This window comes from Leucoraja erinacea, chromosome 27, assembly GCF_028641065.1.
Source record: "Leucoraja erinacea ecotype New England chromosome 27, Leri_hhj_1, whole genome shotgun sequence".
Taxonomy (NCBI): Eukaryota; Metazoa; Chordata; class Chondrichthyes; order Rajiformes; family Rajidae; genus Leucoraja; species Leucoraja erinaceus.
The window spans coordinates 9,703,873-9,721,737 of NC_073403.1; the positions used below are offsets into that span (position 1 = coordinate 9,703,873).

Here is a 17,865-nt window from a genome sequence, read left to right on the forward strand (position 1 = left end):
TTCCTCAGATTTGGAGACCAAAACTGTACGCAATACTCCAGGTGTGGTTTCACCAAGACCCTGTACAACTGCAGTAGAACCTCCCTGCTCCTATACTCAAATCCTTTTGCTATGAAAGCTAACATACCATTCGCTTTCTTTACTGCCTGCTGCACCTGCATGCCTACTTTCAATGACTGGTGTACCATGACACCCAGGTCTCGCTGCATCTCCCCTTTTCCTAGTCGGCCACCATTTAGATAATAACCTGGAGATGATGGTTGACTTTAGAAGGGGAAAGCCTAGGAAACACGGACCTGCCTTCATCAACGGAATGGTGGCGGAGAGAGTCAACCATTCCAATTTCCTCGGCTTGCTTATCTCTAGAGACCTGTCCTGAGCCAGCACATTGATGCAATCATAAGGAAAGCACATCAACGCCTTTACTTCCTTAGTAGATTGAGGAGATGCACTATTTCAATGAATGCTCTCTCTTGAGTTTCTCCAGGTGTACGGTAGAGACCACACTGACTGGTTGCATCACGGCTTAGTTCAGCAATACGCATGCCCAGGAATGAGGGAGATTACTGACAGTGCCCAGTCCATAATGGATACTGATGGACCCGCTATAGAAGGCATCTATGGGAGGCATTGCCTCAAAAAGGCAGTCGATCGCATCAAAAAACCAACACCACCTTGGCCATGCTCTCATTTCACTCCTGCCATCAGGAAGTAGGCACAGGAGTCTGAAAACCGTGACCACCAGGTTCAAGAACAGCTTCTTCCCAGCAACCATAAGGCTCTTAAACATTACATAACACTGACCACCACTATGAACTATGAACTGACTTTGGTCGAACTAAAGACTTTGGGGGTTTATTTTTGCGCAGGTATTTGGGTTATTGATGAATTGAACTTTGGTTTATTGTATGCTATCCTGTATGTATTGCGTTTACAGGCCTGTTGTGCTATTGCAAATAATAATTTCATTGTTTGTTGTCGGTGCACATGACAAACAATCTTGACTCAGTGTTAAAGGGGCTGTCCCACTGCGGCGACCTAATCTGTGAGTTCAGAGGAGTTTCCCCTAGACTCATACTCGCAGCATGGACAACGAGAGGTCCTAGGAGGTCTTTGTAACTCCCCTTCATGCTCGAGAGTAGTCCCCGTGTATTCGAGGCCTCAGCTAGGTCGCGGAGTATTTTTCAACATGCTGAAAAAGGTCGCCATGGAAAATATCTATTGTTTTTACTCGTAGGTTTAGTCAAAGTAGGTCGGCATGTTATTCGTAGGTAATCAAGGGTAGTCGAAGGTAGTCGAAGTAGCCATAGATAGTCTTCATCATAGTCGTAGGGAGGTTGAAGGAGGTTGTCTTCACTCTCCACTATTCGGTGTCCAATTTTCCCGAAACTAATTGTAGCTAGTTGAAGCTGGTCTTCAACATATTCGAAGGAGGTCTTCAACATGACACTTTTTCAAGCTCTCCAAAACTCTTCTGAACTCGCGGATTAGGTTGCCGCAGTGGGACAGCCCCTTAAGACACAAAATGCTGGAGTAACTCAGCGGGCCAGGCAGCATATCTGGAGAGAAGGAATGGGTGCCGTTTTGGGTCGAGACCCTTCCTACACATTGACTCGGTCGGTGTAAGCTTAGCGGCTGAAGCTGACCCTGCCAGAGAGATTGATTGTCTTGCTGTAGAGTGATGTGTTCTGCTTCTGTCGCCCACAGGAACGGCTGCTGGAGATTCAGGCCATACTAACGAACATCTACCAGAGACAGGAAATCCTGAAATCCAAGATAATGCACGAGGAGCTGAATCACAATGTTGCTGAGGTCCACGAGTTGCAGGTGTGTTGCTGACCCCACAATGCCGCAGTGAAAGTACCTCCGCTCGTTCTTCCTGAGGCCAACAATCACCCTTCAGTTCTCTAGACGCAAAGTGCTGGAGTAACTCAGCGGGGCCGGCAGCAACTCTGGGGAGAAGGAATGGGTGACGTTTCGGGTCAAGACCCTTCTTCAGACTGAAGTGCTCGAGTCTTTGAGTAGGTTGGCGTTTGGACCCATGATATTCAAACTCAGTCCCTGGTGTAAGACTCTAGCCAGCGCCAGCAATGTAAAGAGGGTGCTAGATGGCACAAGCACTTTCTGTGAATCATTCTGTCCATATCTCAGCTTCTAAATGTTTTCACGGATGCTATTGGTAAATTGATTACATTATCTGAGTTTGTAACAACGTGGAGATTGGGTGCCAACTTTTTAGCTTGGAGTTTGTGAGGTTGAAGATGAATCTCAGAGATTCTGCTGGAAGGAACTAGAGAGAGAAATCAACAAGTGTGTTGAATAAAATACTTCTTAGACGATAGACAATAGGTGTAGGAGTAGGTCCATTCGACCCTTCGAGCCAGCACCACCATTCAATGTGATCATGGCTGATCATCCCCCAATCAGTACCCCGTTCCTGCCCTGTTCTTAAACTCCACCCATCTGCTAATCAACCATCCCCCTTCAGACTGAAGAAGGGTCTCGACCCGAAATGTCTTCTTTTTATTTATTTATTTATTTTTTTATTAGCAGTACAGTAAATTGCATTAATACATCACATATATCTTATTACATTATGTTGTACCACTTCATTTTTTGAGCTTTAAAAAAGATAGAAATAAAAGAAGTAAGGAAAGTGAGCAAGAATCGTGAAGGTGCAGGAAAGTGTTGGGAGAAGAAAGCCCCTTGGGGAGGGAATTAGAGAAGGAAGTAAAGAAAGGAAATAAGACCCTAGAAAGAAAATAAATAAATGCAGACCACGTCTTTTGGAAGTGATCTGCTTTGCCTGCTAGGAGGACCCGAAATGTCACCCATTCCTTCTCTCCAGTGGTGCTGCCTGTCCCACTAAGTTACTCCAGCATTTTGTGTCTATCTTCGGTTTAAACCAGCACCTGCAGTTCCTTCTTACACCTTTCAGTTCTATGGTGTCTTAAAGTGACTGGCTGATGATAGACACAAAATGCTGGAGTAATGCAGCGGGACAGGCAGCATCTCTGGGGGGAAGGAGCGGGTGAGGTTTCGGGTCGGGACCCTTTCTACAGACTGAGAGTCAGGGGAGAGGGAAACGAGATATGGAAGAACATGTAAGGTGTGAAAAGAACTGATCAAAGCAGACGATGTTCGGGAAAATGTACAAGGGTTCACTGCTGGATGAGGGGAAGGTGACAACGAAGCAAACAAACTGTAAAATTAATCAGGAGCACAGTGGAACTAGTAGAAGAACTAGGGTGGGGGAGGGACACAGAGAGAGGAAAAGCAAGGGTTTTGTTAGAGAAATCAATATTAATACCGTGTGTAGGAAAGAACTGCAGATGCTGGTTTAAATCGAAGGTAGACACAAAATGCTGGAGTAACAGGCAGCATCTCTGGAGAGAAGGAGCGGGTGATGTTTCAGGTCGGGACCCTTCTTAAGTCTGAAGTCAGTATTCATATCGCTAGGTTGTAAGCTGCACAAGCGAAATATGAGATGCTGTTCCCTCAGTTTGCATTTGGCCTGACTGACTGGAGCAGGCCCAGGACAGAGAGGTCCGTGTGGGAGTGGGAGGGATAGTTAAAGTGTTTGGCAACCCAGGCTAAGGGGGTGAGGCCAAACGCAGTTAAATGGGGTCAAGCTTAGTCGGGACATCTCGGCCGGCATGGACGGGTTGGGCTGAAGGGCCTGTTTCCGTGATGTGATATTTCCAAATCAGGGGTGGGGTGTGTGCTTGAACCTGCTTGTGGGTGAGCGAGGGAGAGGGGGGGGGGGGGGGGGGGGGGGGGGGGGGGGGGGGGGGGGGTGAGCGTGGGGTGGGAGAGGGTGGTGGGTGAGAGCGGGGGGTGACGAGGAGCGAGGGGGGGGTGAGAGACGGGGGGTGGTGAGCGTGGGGGGGGGGGGGAGGTGAATGAGGGGGAGGGGGTGAGCGAGGGGGGGGAGGGGTGAGATGCCCAGGGTGCTGTGTTTCTCTGCTCCTTGTTTTTGTCCCATTCACACCAGAGTGCCTGAACCATTCATCCCTGTTTCCCTTCCTCTCTCGTTCCGTCTCTGTGGACGGTCTCAGATGGAGCTGGAGAAGGTGACCACAGATCAGCTGTCGCTGATGCAGGAGCAGAACGACCTGATCAAGAAGCAGAAGCGCTCGGACAAGTACTTCTCTGCGAAGGCTCGTAGCCTGTCAATGCTGGGGATGCAGCAGGTGGAGGAGGAAGATGGCGTCTTGTCAGAGGGAAGCGGAGACGGTGAGTGGAACCCCCCCCCTCACACCCACTCACCCCCCCCCCGCTCACCCCCCTCGCTCACCCCCCCCCCCGCTCACCCCCCCCCCCCCCACCCCCCCTCGCTCACCCCCCCCCCCTCGCTCACCCCCCCCCCTCGCTCACCACCCCCCCCCTCGCTCACCCCCCCCCTCACCCTCACCCCCCCCCCCCCCTCGCTCACCCCCCCCCCCTCGCTCACCCCCCCCCCCTCGCTCACCCCCCCCTCGCTCACCCCCCCCGCTCACTCACCCCCCCCTCCCTCACCCCCCCCCCCCCCCCCTCGCTCACCCCCCCCCTCGCTCACCCCCCCCTCGCTCACCCCCCCCCCCTCGCTCACCCCCCCCTCGCTCAACTCACCCCCCCTCGCTCACCCCCCCCCCCCTCGCTCACCCCCCCCTCGCTCACCCCCCCTCACTCACCCCCCCCCCTCGCTCACCCCCCCCCCTCGCTCACCCCCCCCACCCCCCCCCCCTCGCTCACCCCCCCCCTCACTCACCCCCCCCCCGCTCACCCCCCCCCGCTCCCCCCCCCCCCCCCCCCCCTCGCTCACCCCCCCTCGCTCACCCCCCCCTCGCTCACCCCCCCCCCGCTCACCCCCCCCCCTCGCTCACCCCCCCCTCGCTCACCCCCCCCGCTCACCCCCCCTCGCTCACCCCCCCCTCGCTCACCCCCCCCCCCTCGCTCACCCCCCCCCCCTCGCTCACCCCCCCCTCGCTCACCCCCCCCCTCGCTCACCCCCCCCTCGCCCCCTCGCTCACCCCCCCTCGCTCACCCCCCCCCCCCCCACTCATCACCCCCCTCCTCGCTCACCCCCCCCCTCGCTCACCCCCCCTCACCCCCCCTCTCACCCCCCCTCGCTCCCCCCCCCTCGCTCACCCCCCTCTCTCACTTCCCCCCTCGCTCACCCCTCTCTCCCCCCCTCGCTCACTCCCCCCTCTCTCACCCCCCTCTCCCCCCCCTCGCTCACCCCCCCTCTCTCACCCCCCCCGCTCTCCCTCCCTCACCCTCCCCCTCTCTCCCCCCCCTCATTCACCCCCCGCCCCCCTCCCCCCCTCGAGCACCTGGAGACAACCCACGCGGTCACGGGGGAAGGTTCAGGTTTAAGGTTTAGTTTAGAAATACATCAAGTCCACACCGACCAGCGATTGCCCGTTCACGCTCGTTCCATGTTATCCCACATTCGCATCCATTCTATACACACCAAGGGCAGTTTACAGAGGCCAGATTGGGAAGGAAACTAGAATACCCATAGGAAACCCACGCAGTCACAGGGAAAACGTGCAAACTCCACACAGACAGCACTTGAGGTCATGATTGAATAAATCTCTGGCGCTGCGTCACTGTTGCGCTGGTACAGTTACGGCAAGGAGATGGAGAATAGGAGAGAGTGTTGCTTGGCCCACGTGCAGGCCAGCAGGACACCAGCAGCACAAGAGATTAGTTCAAAGCGAAACTAATGTTGACATGCGGAATAGTGAGCATCGGTTTTGTTTAGTGTTGTTTTTATAATGCACCCGATGTCCTTGGGCTTGTCATCTGAAACCTCTTCCTCCCTGTAAACGGTTCGTTCGTACACATATTTTAAACTGCAAGCTGTATTCATCTGCAGTTGACATTTACTACACAAATACCCGTCTTTGTGTGTTGTTGCATGGAGGATCAGCCTTCCAACCCTGGAAGGTGGGTGGGTGTATGGAGCCAGCTGCCAGAGGAGGTAGTTGAGGCAGGTACCATAACAGCTTTGAAAGGACACTTAAACAGGTACGTGGATAGGAAAGGTTTAGAGAGACCTGGGGTGGCATGGTGGCACAGCGGTAGAGTTGCTGCCTGACAGTGCTGACAGCGCCAGCGACCTGGGTTCGATCCTGGCTACTGGTGCTTGTCTGTACGGAGTTAGTACGTTCTCCCCATGACCGCGTGGATTTTCTCTGAGAACTTGGGTTTCCTCCCACACTCCAAAGACATACAACAGGTTTGTAGGTTAATTGGCTTGGTGTGTGTGTTAAAAATAAATTGTCCCTAGTATCGGATGGTGTTAATGTGCGGGGATCGCTGGTCGATGCGGACTCGGTGGGCTGAAGCACCTGTTTCCGCACTATGTCTCTGAACTAAACTAAACTAAACTAAATATGGGCCAAACACAGTGAAATGGGGCCAGCTTAGTTGGGGCATCTTGGTTGGCATGGATGAGTCGGACTGAAGGGCCTGTTCCCATGATGTGACTGGCTTGTCCATGGTAAATGTTTCAAGGCGGGCAGCATTCTTTATTCAGTTTTGCAGATCTAGGCGTTGCAGGGAAGGCCAGCATTTATTGTCCATCCCTAATTGTCCTTCAATGAGCCACCTCCATGATCTGCTGCTGCCCAGATCATGGTTCTGTTTGAGGAGGGAGCCTCAGGATTTAAACCGAATGAGGAGATCTATTTCCTAATCAGGATGATTGTCACACGGGAGAATCTGACATGAGCGTAATTGACAACGTTGCTCTTCCCGTGCAGATGTGTCTGAGGACATGACCTCCAACTCCAGTCTAGCACCGTCTCCCTGCCCCTCCGACATCCCCGGCGCCTACAGACCCTGCCAGAGTAAAACCAAGCAGATGATTCAGCTGGCACTGATTGACGAGGGACTGAGGGTGGCACAGCAACACGCCTCGCCCAGCACGGAGGAGGGCGAACGGAACAGCCCCAGGATCAAGCAAGAGACCTTCTCCGGTGAGTAGCCTTCTCCCGGTCCCCACGTCCTTCCTGCATCCGCGTCATCCACTGGGACCCACAGTGGGGGACTGTTGAAGTGGGAAAAGAATAGTGAGGGCTCACAACATGGATGTGCATTGTCCTAATGTGGTGGAGGAAGGAACTGCAGATGCTGCTTTACGCCCAAGATAGACACAAAATGCTGGCGTAACTCAGAGGGACAGGCAGCATCACTTGATAGAAGGAATGGGTGACTTTCTGGAGAAGGGTCTCGACCCGAAACGTCACCCATTCCTTCTCTCCAGAGATATTGCCCGTCTCGCTGAGTTACTCCAGCATTTTGCGTCTTATCTTCGTACTAATGTGGTGACAGGGAACCGCAGGAAAAGCCTAAAAGTAGAGACATGGAAAGCAGTGGTGATGACACCCAAGTTGCAGGAACTTCATTGATTGTTACAGCGTAGACCCATGTGTGTGAGAGGCTGAGGGGAGACTTGATAAGTATATAAAATTATGAGTGCCATAGATGGGGTGGACAGTCAGAACCTTATTTCCCAGGGTGGAAATGTCAAAGACTAGAGGGCATACCCTTGAGGTGAAAGGGGCAACGTTTAAAGGAGGTGTGCAGGGCAAGTTTTTATACACAGGGTGAGGGGTGCCTGGAATACACTGCCAGGGATGGTGGTGGAGGCAGATGAGATAGTGGTGTTTTAGGGGCTTTTAGAGAGGTAGCTGGAAATGCAGGGAGTGGAGGGATATGTATCACGTGCAGGTAGAGATTAGTTTCTCTTGTTCAGCACTGACGTTCCTGTGCTCTACTTTGTTGTATATGTAGTGGGATTTAACCTCTGAATTATCAAAGTCTGAAACACTAAACCAGAACCATAATTTACTTTTGTAGGAAAGAACTGCAGATGCTGGTTTAAATCGAAGGTAGACGCAAAATGCTGGAGTAACTCAGCGGGACAGGCAGTATCTCTGGAGAGAAGGAATGGGTGACGTTTCGGGTCGAGACCTTTCCTCAGTCTAAAGAAGGGTCTCGACCCGAAACGTCACCCATTCCTTCTCTCTAGAGACGCTTCCTGTCCCTTCTGAGTTACTCCATAATCTATTTGACTACCTTACTGCAAATGTTCTCTTGCGAGCAGTCAATAAGTTTTCAGCAGCCCTTCACAAGATTCCTTTGACCATGTCAACCAGTTCTCTAGTCCACTGTTTTTTTACTGGAATCACAAATAATTAACATCGATCCTTATCTGTTTTATTCGTTCTTTGTTTCTATTTTACTGAACTTTATCTGAAACAATGAAATTGCGAAACATAACACAGGATGTTATTAGCGGAATAAACCCTGCTTTGCAACTTTGAATTGCTTTTTCTTGATTGGCCTGATAGTTATCGGTGAAAAGCTAAAAGCATCTTAAACCCAAGGAAGGTGTTTTCTGAAAGCAGTCGCCAGGAAGTGGTTTCTTCACGGTGCAAATATGTGCTGGATTGTAACGTGTTTACCACCAAGAGAGACACAAGGAACTGCAGATGCTGGGATCTTGAGCAAAACACAAAGTTCTGGAGTAACTCAGTGGGTCAGGCAGCATCTGTGGAGGGAAAGGATAGGCGCTGTTTCAGGTCTGGATTCTTCTTCAGACTAATTGCAGTGAGAGAAAGCAGGAGAAGAGGTGAAGGCAGGACAAAGCTTGACAGCCTGAAGAAAGGCCTCGACCCAAAACGTCACCCATTTCTTTTCTCCAGAGATGCTGCCTGACCCGCTAAGTTACTCCAGCTTTTTGTGTCTACCTTCGATGTAAACCAGCATCTGCAATTCCTTCCTACACGAGTGATAGGTGGAGACAGGCAAAGGGACGTTTGCTTGGTAAATTTTAGTGGAGCAAGTGCAAAAGGCAAGGGATGAAAGGGAAACAAAGGGTGTAAGGAGAAAAGGATACGGGGAGAGGAGGAATCAAAGGAAAAGCCAGAGGGAATGATATTGGTGGAAGGATATAGGGATGAGGGAAGAGGGGTGGGATGGTGGGAGAAATAGGTCCACACTGGATGGGGAGGTCACAGCAGAGGAGGGATGGTGGTGGTGTTTCAAATTGGAGAATTCAATGTTCATAATGCTCTAGATGTCAGCAGATCTATATCGGTGAGACCAAGCGGAGGTTGGGCGATCGTTTCGCCGAACACCTCCGCTCGGTCCGCAATAACCAAGCTGACCTCCCGGTGGCTCAGCACTTCAACTCCCCCTCCCACTCCGCCTCCGACCTCTCTGTCCTAGGTCTCCTCCATGGCCACAGCGAGCAGCACCGGAAGTTGGAGGAACAGCACCTCATATTCCGTTTGGGGAGTCTGCACCCCGGGGGCATGAACACCGAATTCTCCCAATTTTGTTAGTCCTTGCTGTCTCCTCCCCTTCCTTAGCCCCCCTGCTGTCTCCTCCCATCCCCCAGCCTTCTGGCTACTCCTCCTTTTCCCTTTCTTGTCCCCACCCACCCCCGCCCCCGATCAGTCTGAAGAAGGGTTTCGGCCCGAAACGTTGCCTATTTCCTTCGCTCCATAGATGCTGCTGCACCCGCTGAGTTTCTCCAGCTTTTTTGTGTAACCTTCAATGTTCATACTGTTGGGTTGTAAACTACCCATAGGGGGCGCTGTCCCCCCAGTTTACCACTGAAGGTTGTCTTCATGTTGGAGTAAGCTGTAAACAGTGCTGTAACCACATGGACTTTCCCAAATGCCTTTATTATTCTCTAACTGGTTGTATTTCTTTCTCACTGCAGAGGATGAAGATAATTACAAAGAGGACTCTGACATTACATCAAACCGCAACTCATGAACTTTCACACAGTGACGACATTTTTAAAAATGTAATGAATTAGGTTTCTTTTTTAATTCATTCAGGTACAAAAGTATTTATTCATTTTTTTCTAATTAAAAAAAAAAAAATCATTTTTTTTTACTTGCCTGTTTAACTTTAAAGAGCTTGGAGTTTTTGAAGTTATTCCTGTACATACTGACGTCTGCTGAAACAGCATTCGAACAGTTAGTGACATTTCCTTCTATTTTTACACAAAACTTCAGGAATTAGTGTTTTGCCTTTTCAGTTGTTCTCTCTGTACATTGTATGTCATTCTGTGATGGTCCGGTTTTCAGACAGCAATAACCCAATAAATATTTACCGCTTTGTGAGACTTGGTGCTGAAGTTGGATCATGTCTCCAGTTTTCTACAGTACTTCCTGTCATCATCTACATACGTTCATAAGTGTGAGGAGCAGAATTAGGCCATTCGGCCCATCAAGTCCTCTCTGCCATTCAATCACGGCTGATCTATCTCTCCCTCCAAACCCCATTCTTCTGCCTTCTCCTCATAACCCTTGACACCCGTATTAATAAAGAACCTATCTATCTCTGCCTTAAAAATATCCATTGACGGCTTCCATAGCTCTCTGCGGCAATGGCTTCTACAGATTCAACACCCTCTGACTAAAGAAATTCCACCTCTTCTCCTTCCTAAAGGAACGTCCTTTATTTCTAAGGCTACGACCTCTAGTCCTAGACTCTCCCAGTAGTGGCAACATCCTCTCCACATCCACTCTATCCAGGCCTTACACTATTCGGTAAGTTTCAATGAGAAGTTTTAATTTCATCCTCTCCCGTGTTGACTCGCTAAAGCCAGTGGGGAAATCTCACTCGTACATCATCCCACCGTGTCTGTCTATGATGCCTCTGGAAGCTGTGACTAAGATCACATGGTCAGCACCGCATGGAACGACGACAAACTCCTAGGTCTTCCCAGGGCTCCTCAACACGACCTCCACGCACACGCAAAAGCAGAAACTGCTGGGAAAAACTCACCAGGTCAGGCAGCCTCTGTGGAAAGGAAAGTTGTGAGTGACTTGGGATTAGGACACGTGGTCAGAAAGACTTCTGGAGTTCTGTTGGCTGGGAGAACTGTGGATTGGTGTAAGACTGAATTAGAGTGACCTCTGAATTTTTTCAATTGAATGTGAACTTCAGGGATGAGTGTGGTCTACTCGAGATCCTATCAGTCAGGAGTCTTTCATTTTCATACGAACGGGGACCAGAACATTGAAATTCCTATTGAACCATTGATTCCTTGATGCACCTTAATAGCTATGTTAAACACAACAAATAAATATACCATAAATTCTAGTAAATCAGACCACGGTAGTACAACCCGAGTTGTACAAAGTCCAGAATGGTTTGGTGTTGAGATAGTGTTATGTGGGGTGGTTCAATATGGGTGATGGGAAGAAGCTCTTTCCACAGCTGGAGGTAACATTTTTCAGGCTGTGTCGACTTCCTAAAGGTGGCAGCAAGATGAGATCAGGGTCAGGGTGGTGTGAGTCTCTGATGATATTCGCTGCATTCGTGAGGCAATGCTTCCTGCAGATATGTAGAAACAAAGCACTGCTGATGTTGGTTAATGCACAGAAGTTGACACAAAGTGCTGGAGTAACTCAGCAGGTCAGGCAGTATCGCTGGAGAACATGGATAGGTGACATTTCGGGTCAGACTGAAGAACGTTCTCAACCCTAAAATGCCACCTATCCATTTTCTCCAATGATGCTACCTGCTGAGTTACTTCAGCCCCTTTTGTAGACATCTTTGATCAGTTGATGTCTGCTGCACCCTATGCCTAGAGTGACGGCCATAGCAAAGAAGGTAGAGTCAAAGATTATAGAGGAGCTCTGCTATAAGATCTTTGGGTAGAGTATCCATTCCATTCCCAAAAGCCATAGCCTTGCCATGTACCACAACCCCATCAGTGCGCACAGCACTCCCCCGCCCCCTGGTGGCCCATTCTTCAGGTGCAAGCGTGGGAGAATGGTTCACTCAGTGGGAGAATGGTGGGAATAGGGATTAGCTGGTCTGGTTAACAAAGACATTAGGTAGATAATCACATGAGGGAAGATAGACACAAATAGCTGGAGAAACTCAGCGGGACAGGCAGCATCTCTGGAAAGGAATGTGTGACGTTTCGGGTCGAGACCCTTCTTCAGACTCGAAACGTCACTCATTCCTTCTCTCCAGAGGTGCTACTTGTCCCGCTGAGTTACTCCAGCTTTTTGTGTCTACCTTCGGTTTAAACCGGCATCTGCAGTTGCTTCCTATCAAATGAGGGACATCGGAATAGAAGCATCCTTTTTAATAGAGAGCGGTGAGTTGGATGGCCTACTCCTGCAACTGATTTCTATGTTTCTATGTTAAGAGGCTTGCAGAGAGTTTAAATCGCCACACTAGACGGGCTTTCCCGTTATTACTGACAGGAGAGATTTTTATTCTCCAACCAAGGCAACAGGGCCATTCCCAACAGTTAGCTCTCTACAAATTGGAGAGTGACGTGCATCTAATAATAATAATAATAAATTTTATTTATGGGCGCCTTTCAAGAGTCTCAAGGACACCTTACAAAAATTTAGCAAGTAGAGGAAAAACATGTAAGCGGAATGAAATAAATAGTAGAGACATGACTAGTACACAAATTAAAGACAGAATTCAATTCAAAACACAATATGAGGCAATTCAAGCACAGATGAAAAGGGAGGGGGACGTGGGGCTAAGGATAGGCAGAGGTGAAGAGATGGGTCTTGAGGCGGGACTGGAAGATGGTGAGGGACACGGAATTGCGGATCAGTTGGGGGAGGGAGTTCCAGAGCCTGGGAGCTGCCCTGGAGAAGGCTCTGTCCCCAAAACTGCGGAGGTTGGATTTGTGGATGGAGAGGAGACCGGCTGATGTGGATCTAAGGGACCGTGAGGGTTGGTAGGGGGAGAGGAGGTCAGTGAGATATGGGGGGGCCAGATGGTGGAGGGCTTTGTAGGTGAGGACCAGGATTTTGTAGGTGATCCGGTGGGAGATGGGAAGCCAGTGAAGTTGTTTGAGGACTGGAGTGATGTGATGCCAGGATTTGGTGTGGGTGATGGACCAGTTGTAGTCGGTCGGTTGATGTAGGTGGAGCTGATGCCAAGGAGAAGTGAATTGCAGTAGTCCAGTCGGGAGGAGATGAAGACATGGATGAGTCTTTTCAGCAGCGGGAGGTGTGAGAGAGGGTCTGATTTTGGCGTCTACGAAACTATCCAGGATGAATTTCTCAAACAAATGACAGAACACAGCTTCTTTTTCAGATGAGGTTGGGAGCTTGTTGCCACTGAAAATAACCAAATAGAATGATTGAATGAATGAATGACTTATTGTCAAGTGTCATGTGACAAGTCACTGTGAAATTCTTTGTTTTGCATACCCAAGGTATGCAAAGAGTCGCCACATAGAGGCCGCCAGCAAAGTTACAAAGTATCCCCCGGCAGCTCCTTTGTTCTCCCAACCCCCCCCCTCACGCCGGTTCCCCCACATCGGGCCCTCTTTCCTCGAGGGGAAAGACATCCTTGCCATAGAGGGAGTACAGAGAAGGTTCACCAGACTGATTCCTGGGATGTCAGGACTTTCATATGAAGAAAGACTGGATAGACTCAGTTTGTACTCGCTAGAATTTAGAAGATTGAGGGGGGATCTTATAGAAATGTACAAAATTCTTAAGGAGTTGGACAGGCTAGATGCAGGAAGATTGTTCCTGATGTAGGGGAAGTCCAGAACAAGGGGTCACAGTTTAAGGATAAGGGGGAAATTTTTTAGGACCGAGATGAGAAAAACATTTTTCACACAGAGAATGGTGAATCTCTGGAATTCTCTACCACAGAGGTAGTTGAGGCCAGTTCATTGGCTATATTTAAGAGGGAGTTAGATGTGGCCCTTGTGGCTAAAGGGATCAGGGGGTATGGAGAGAAGGCAGGTACAGGATACTGTGTTGGATGATCAGCCATGATCATATTGAATGGTGGTGCAGGCTCAAAGGGCCGAATGGCCTACTCCTGCACCTAATTTCTATGTTTCTATGTTCTCCCCCCCCCCCCCCCCCGTTAAATAGAGTGTTTAAAAAAAAATGCAACCCATGAATTATTGAAATATTTGCCTCTACCAGTGATGGCAGAAACCTGGAACTTGCTGGAATAATCAGTGAGGGTGCATCTTGGCAGATGGGAAAATGTTATGGAGATGGAATTAAGGTATGGTATGAAACATCACTCCAAATAAGCTGTGAACTACATAGGCTTGGGGGCATTCTTTTTTGTCTTTTTGCACTATTATTGTTTGTTTGGATTATGTGTGTGTGCATATGTGTGTGTGGGTATATATATATATATATATATATATATATATATATATATATATATATATATACACACACACACATTATACATATATATATATATATATATATATATATACACACACACACACACACATACACACATATACTGTAGTGTATACTTATAGAAGATTGAGGGGGGATCTTATAGAAACTTACAAAATTCTTAAGGGGTTGGACAGGCTAGATGCAGGAAGATTATTCCTGATGTTGGGGAAGTCCAGAACTAGGGGTCACAGTTTAAGGATAAGAGGGAAGACTTTTAGGACCGAGATGAGAAAATCATTTTTTACACAGAGAGTGGTGAATCTGTGGAATTCTCTGCCACAGAAGGTAGTTGAGGCCAGTTCATTGGCTAGATTTAAGAGGGAGTTAGGTGTGGCCCTTGTGGCTAAAGGGATCAGGTGGTATGGAGAGAAGGCAGGGATAGGATACTGAGTTGGATGATCAGCCATGATCATATCGAATGGCGGTGCAGGCTCGAATGGCCGAATGGCCTACTCCTGCACCTATTTTCTATGTTTCTATGTTTTATATACAAACACACACATATGTGTGGGTTGTATATATATATGTGTGTGTATAAATGTATATGTGTGTGTGTATATATATATGTGCGTATATGTGTGTGTGTGTGTATATATATATATATATGTGTGTGTATACATTGAACAATTTTATGTTTATTATATTTACAGAGTACTATGTTTACTTATTCTGTTGTGCTGCTGCAAGTAAGAATTTCATTGTTCTGTTTGGCACATATGACGATAAAACACTCTTGACTCTTAAGAAACGGTCTGATTTGATGGTAGACTTTCTGCACGGTCAAGGTTCACTCTGAGTAATGTCAGTGCTACGATAACAGAATCGTTACTTTACTAGGAGACCATTGAACCAGAGACATGAGTCAGAATCCCAACTTTAAATTTAACTTGTAAAACAACTTATTTTTGTAATGGTGACCGTGAAACCGCTGAATTATCAGTAAAAGACATCTAGTTCTCTCGGTTCTTCAGGAAGGACATATTTAGTGCTTTCCCTCTTGACTGTTATCTTAAATCCGTGACACTAAAATTGTGAGTGAGTCTCAAAAGACACGAATAGAACGAGTTGCTTTCTTTAACACAAGTCTTCACGTCTGGTGTGAAGATGGCAACTGGTCAATCTTCTCTCCATCGCAGTTTTTTTTTGCTTTTCATCTGCAGCCATGGAGGTTGTCCGCAAAATCATCGAATGCCACCGCATCTGTCAAACTGTACAACTATGCCCCCTTCAGTCGTGGGGTAGACTGACTCCCTTCCCCCCCCCCCCCCCCCCCCCCCCCAATCTTTGCACATCCACAAACCTGGACTTTCCACTCATCACTTCAATTTCATCTTTCACTTATCTTGTTGTGTTTTTATGACTGTCGGCAGACCCATTCCCCTCCAGCGATGAATAAAGTTCCATTGTATCGTATGAGTGGTCATCTATAGAGGTGCATTAGATCAGAGAGAGTGATAGAGTAAATGCACTGTCTTTTACTCAGTGTAGGGGAATCAAGAACTAGAGCATATACTGTAGATATAAGGTGAATGGGGAAAGATTTAATAGGAATCTGAGGGACAACTTTTTTTTTTACACAAAGGATGGTGGGTGTATGGAACGAGCTGCCAGAGGAGGTAGTTGAAGCAGTTTGTTTAACTAGCTGAATGTTTGATTCACTACTTGTGAGTGGAGCATGGCCTTGACAGAGGAGGGGAAAGGAATTGGGTGAGTGGGGAAGGGGAGGTAGATGTTCTCTTTGATCTCAACCTGTTTTAACACCCCCAACTCCCTGCAGTCTGTACAGACAGTCCCAGCCCTTCCCTCCATGGTATCCGTGTCATAGAAACAGAGAAAATAGGTGCAGGAGTAGGCCATTCGGCCCTTCGAGCCATTGAATATGTTCATGGCTGATTATCCAAAATCCGTTCCGGCTTTTTCCCCATATCTCTGGATTCCCTTAGTCCTAAGAGCTAAATCTAACTCTAACTCTCTCTTGAAAACTGAAGTCTGAATACCATGACCACCAGGTTCAAATGTAGAAACAAGCAACTCTCAGATGTTGGTTTATAAAAGACATTAACTAATTAAGGTACAGTGATATTTGAGTTACCATACAGCCATACAAGTAAAAAAGTACCCAATACGCAATAAATTTAACATAAACATCCACCACAGTGGAATCAATTCCTCACTGTGATGGAAGGTAATAAAGGTAAGAAGACACAAAGTGCCAGAGCATCTAAGGAGTGATAGGTAACGTTTTGGGTCAGGACCTTTTGTTCAGACTCTCCAGTTAGGGGCATTTGTAATTTAGTCAACAGCCTCCTCTTGAATGTCACTAAAACTAAGGAGCTGATTGTGGACTTTAGAAGGGCACAACAACTGAGGACTTACATGCCACTTGGGATCAATGGGACTACTGTGGATAGGGTGAGCAGCTTTAAATACCTGGAGGTCTAAATCACTGGTGAGAAAGGCAAGACAGCACTTTTACCACCTCAGGCAGCTGAGGAAATTCAGAGTATCTCTGAGAATCCTTCAATCCTTCTACTCTGGTGCTGTAGAAAGCATCTTGTCTGGAAACATCTCGATCTGGTTTGGGAACAACTCTGCGCAGGACAGGAAGGCTCTGCAGAGAGTAGTGCGTTTGGCCGAACACACCATGGGAATTACACTCACCTCCTTGCAGGACCTATAGGGAGGTTGCACGCAATCGAGGTCATGACCCGTGACCCATACTGTTGCCACGCAACGCCAACTGGAGTACACCCGGGGAACAGCAGGTAAGCATTTAATATGGCTGCCAGCACAGTGGGCCTTTCTTCTGGCCCAGCATCCGGACTGGTTGCACACCCGCGGACCCCAGGCCGTCTATCCCCACGGCCGGAGGTGGGAGGAGGAGGAGGAGGGGGTCGGGGGGCGGCAGAGGGCAACGTGCTGATGTGGGTGGGCAGAGGGAGCAGACCATCCCCAACTCTGCTGCAGCTGACGTTGCCTGGAGCCTCGGCCCCAGCCCCAGTGTGTGGGCGCTGCCGACCCACAGCCCCGTGACATTGTGGCCCACAGAGGGAGACGGGGCAGAGGGCGGCCCTGGCTGGACAGCGCTGACCCCGGGGGGGGAAAGTGGGGGCTGTCCCGTGGGATGTGCTCCTTCAGTGCTCGGGTTCAATGACAGCACCCACAAATATATATAGTGCTAAATATGACAATTTCCGCGGGTTTTTAACAGGTAAGAAGGTACGCGTTCCGTGTGTTAACAGTGTGTGCTGGAAGCTGGCATGTCCTCCACATGGGTTGAGCTGCTCCTTGCGTCACGCCCTTTGACCCAATGACCTTACGTGCAATCCCCTATACACCAGGAGGTGCAGATCCAGTGCCAGCAAGATTAAGAAGGACCCCGAGTCCCCACCATCCCAGCCAAAGATCTTATAGCTATAAGATCTTTGATCCCAGCAACCGACTGTCACGCTGCGAAAACAGAGGATGAGACGGAGTTTCTTCCCACAGGCCATCAGGACTGTAAACTCTGGTCTCACCAGGGACTCATTTACTAATTTACTGTTGTGTCTCTTAAAATAAAATGTAAATATTGGTTCTGTTCCGTTCTCTGCTGTTTTACACAATCCCACAGGCCATTGACACTTTCATTTCACTGTACATCTTG

At 48.8% G+C, this 17,865-nt stretch overlaps 1 protein-coding gene across 2 annotated transcripts in view; it reads left to right on the forward strand.

Moving 5' to 3' along the window:
- The window catches only part of LOC129710191 (NGFI-A-binding protein 1-like), a 40,951-nt gene extending 30,818 nt beyond the window's left edge, over window positions 1-10,133 (forward strand). For both annotated transcript variants that reach the window (XM_055656991.1, XM_055656992.1), the window contains exons 5-8: window positions 1,708-1,827; window positions 4,059-4,236; window positions 6,753-6,968; window positions 9,725-10,133. In XM_055656991.1, the coding sequence (XP_055512966.1) occupies window positions 1,708-1,827; window positions 4,059-4,236; window positions 6,753-6,968; window positions 9,725-9,780 (570 nt within the window). In that variant the 3' untranslated portion in view covers window positions 9,781-10,133. The remainder of the gene's footprint in view (window positions 1-1,707; window positions 1,828-4,058; window positions 4,237-6,752; window positions 6,969-9,724) is intronic.
- The last annotated feature ends 7,732 nt before the right edge of the window (window positions 10,134-17,865 follow it).